This window comes from Hermetia illucens, chromosome 1, assembly GCF_905115235.1.
Source record: "Hermetia illucens chromosome 1, iHerIll2.2.curated.20191125, whole genome shotgun sequence".
Classification (NCBI taxonomy): domain Eukaryota; kingdom Metazoa; phylum Arthropoda; class Insecta; order Diptera; family Stratiomyidae; genus Hermetia; species Hermetia illucens.
In genome coordinates, this window is record NC_051849.1 from 186,790,723 (window position 1) to 186,793,637 (window position 2,915).

At 43.5% G+C, this 2,915-nt stretch overlaps 1 protein-coding gene across 1 annotated transcript; it reads left to right on the top strand.

The window, feature by feature from the left end:
* Positions 1–340: 340 nt before the first annotated feature.
* On the top strand, positions 341–1,140 carry LOC119646414 (kelch repeat and BTB domain-containing protein 2-like). Its single transcript, XM_038046859.1, has 3 exons — positions 341–538; positions 614–849; positions 959–1,140. The coding sequence occupies exons 1-3, from the start codon at positions 421–423 to the stop codon at positions 1,025–1,027; spliced, it is 423 nt and encodes a 140-aa protein (XP_037902787.1). The 5' UTR covers positions 341–420; the 3' UTR covers positions 1,028–1,140.
* The last annotated feature ends 1,775 nt before the right edge of the window (positions 1,141–2,915 follow it).

The following is a 2,915-nucleotide window of genomic DNA, read 5'->3' on the forward strand; positions in this document are numbered from 1 at the left end:
ATGTATTTTCTTAGCATCAAACTTAATTCAGTGAAAGGTTTTAGATTTCCATAAACCAATTCGAAATCCCAGTTGCGTGCCAAAATAATTAAGGTTTATTCCCTGGAATTAAAGATATTATAATCCTTTGGCCCTTAGTAAGGTGTTAACTTTTAAGAATGTGGACAAAAGCTATTACAAATGTTTCAAATATAAAATCATCTTAAAAATTAAAGAAAAGATAAGTTGGATATCGTTTTGAAAATCTAAAATTGGTCTGCATATATAGGGTGAGAAAATGGCAGGATTTGTCAATCGTACAAACATCCTAAACGTGAGATAGTCTATAATCCGAACACACAGGATTTCCTTTTCAACTGCTAGATTCGGTGCCGCTTATTGTTTATAAAAAGATTGTTGTATTTAAAATCTGGTGCCAGGATGAATCAACTTAGCCAATCCAGTTTCGACCTTGTTCTCCGTGTTCGTGGTAAGGAAATTCCAGTGCACAAGCTGAAGTTGGTCGGTGCCAGCAGATACTTCGAAGGTCTTTTCAGTGGTAAGTAACCAAAACTCCTTACTTTCATATGACTTCGCTTGGGCAGTGGCATAACCACTATTTGTTTCTCTTTAGGTTATTTCGCAGATTCTGGGAACAATGTCATAAATCTGGATCAGTTTGAAACGGCAGCGGTGGAAATGGTTGTGGAATTCATTTATACTGGACAGATGGAGTTGTCTGTCGATAGGGTAGCTGATATTTTCGAAGTAGCTGACTTTTTACAAATGGAGGAGCTATTGGAGCTTTGCGAGCGCTTCTTCATTAAATCCCGAATTCGATCAATTGCATCGGCTTCTGGAAATTTGGAGGTAAGCTAAGTTTCCATATAACACATACCGTAGAGTCCAATGCTGAAATCATCTCCATATGTGTGCCTATATCAAATATGATAACAATGTATCTTTATTTTATTTTCAGATTTCTACGGTCAGGCGTCGTTACAAACCCGTCTACAAACGTAAATCTGGAGATCTTTCGAGGATGTGATGAAGACAACCGATTTCCTGGAGCTGGAATTTGAAGATAACGCCTCCTGGATGTTCAGATTTTGGTTAATTTGTATAATATAATAATATAAGCATAATTAATTGTTTTGGAAATCAATATTTAATTGCAATTACACGTACCAAAAGATTTAATTATAAATATGCTGGTTTCAGTCCTACTTTTTGCGATTGGGTTCTTATCCCCCAATTCCCGTCCATTCCTGGGAGGCTTGCCTTAACCGTCCCTCTTCATTTTTTAATGTCATAGCCATGAATCCGATTCCACAGAAGGGTTTTGACCCGTATAAAAACGCCCCTGCTCCCTTTTTAGCTAGTTCGTCCGTGGCCTCATCGCCTTCCAACCCAACACGGCCTGGAACCCAGAGCATCCAGACCTAGCCGAGCGTATTCGGCCTCCCTTAGGCATTCTCGTACTCTGTCTATGGCGTATACTTATACCATACCATGTTCATGAAAATAGCATTTGCACTTGTTGGTACTTCTATCTGCCTGCTATCTAGTTTTTTCCCCATCCAGAAAACCAGTGTGTTTCCTACTCCCTTGTGGCTCAGGGCATCACCAAATGGGGCGCAACTTACTCCCTTATTTTGGTCCGGTCTTCTCTCTACTCTTTTGCTAGTTTCCAGTTCTCGGTTCTTCCCATTTTATTCGATGTTGGGGTGTCAGGCAGAATGTTATAGCCTGCTGCGTGGGATAGGACCTTTTTCACAAGAGCAGTCCCAAATTACCTGCATACTTTCTCCTTCTCCGCGAATCTGCCCCCAGTACACCCAGAGCTCCTGAGCCAGCACGATTCCCATGTTCTCCTTGGAACCTACCCTTGCAATTACCGCAGATGCAGTTTTCGCATGGTGGAGGTTTATCTGAGCTATCTGCTGCTGGCCATTGGCTCCGTTATTGTGTAGAGGTCTTCTCTACTGTTGAAGTATCGCCATCCTCCTCCGACATGACGCTTTCCTGTGCGTTGCTATCCACCCTGAGCCCCAGAAGTCCTTGGTCTAGGTAGTCCAGCTTCTGCTCTTCACTGGGCAGCATGTCCACTTCTTTGGTTGATCCAGTCTCAACTTCGGAGAGCTCGGTATGCTTTTCACCCGATATCTCCTCTGAGATGTCTTTCCTCAGCTTTTCCCTGTACACACGCACGGGTATGTTGTCAAATTGATAGTTGATAGTTCAGGGATCGACCATTTACCCTGACCGTGAGGAGTCTACCCTTGCCCTCCATCTTCTTTCTGAAGACTTTCCATAATCGCGTATCGCGAGATACTCATTCTGAGCGATTAGGAGCTCCATGTGATCTTCCGTCTCGATTGTTGCGGCATTCGGAAAAAACTGTCACCATTTGTGCTCCTGGTATATCACCCCCAGTACATGTTGACAGTTCTGCCAAGGATATGACCTGTTCGAAAATGTATCCCGGTGAACACCAGTTTTGCCGTCAATCCCTTGCACATCTGCCTTACGACAAGGTCTTCGATAGTTTCCTGCTCCTCACGAGTGAGTATTTGCTTGGGATACATATTTGGCAAAATGGCCAGTCGAATGCCCTTGCCCGCACTAGCATAACTAATGGCGGGCTTTCTGAGTCCTGCCTTCATGCCCGGGTTTTCTACTCTCTTGGGTTCAGGTTTGGATTTTTTGGGAGAATTCCCTTCATGTGGGCAAATATCTGCTGCTCCCCGCTTGGATTAGGTCTATCCTGAGCCTCCAGGTATTGCAGGTACCATTTAGCACCTGCGCCACTGAGACCTGAATCCTTCCTGATATATTTATCTCAGACGTGCTTGCCAGGCCCTGCTTTTTGAGCAGTGGCATATGTTGGTTGTTGTCCACGCAGTATACCAATGTTTATCTTGCGTCCACTGCTT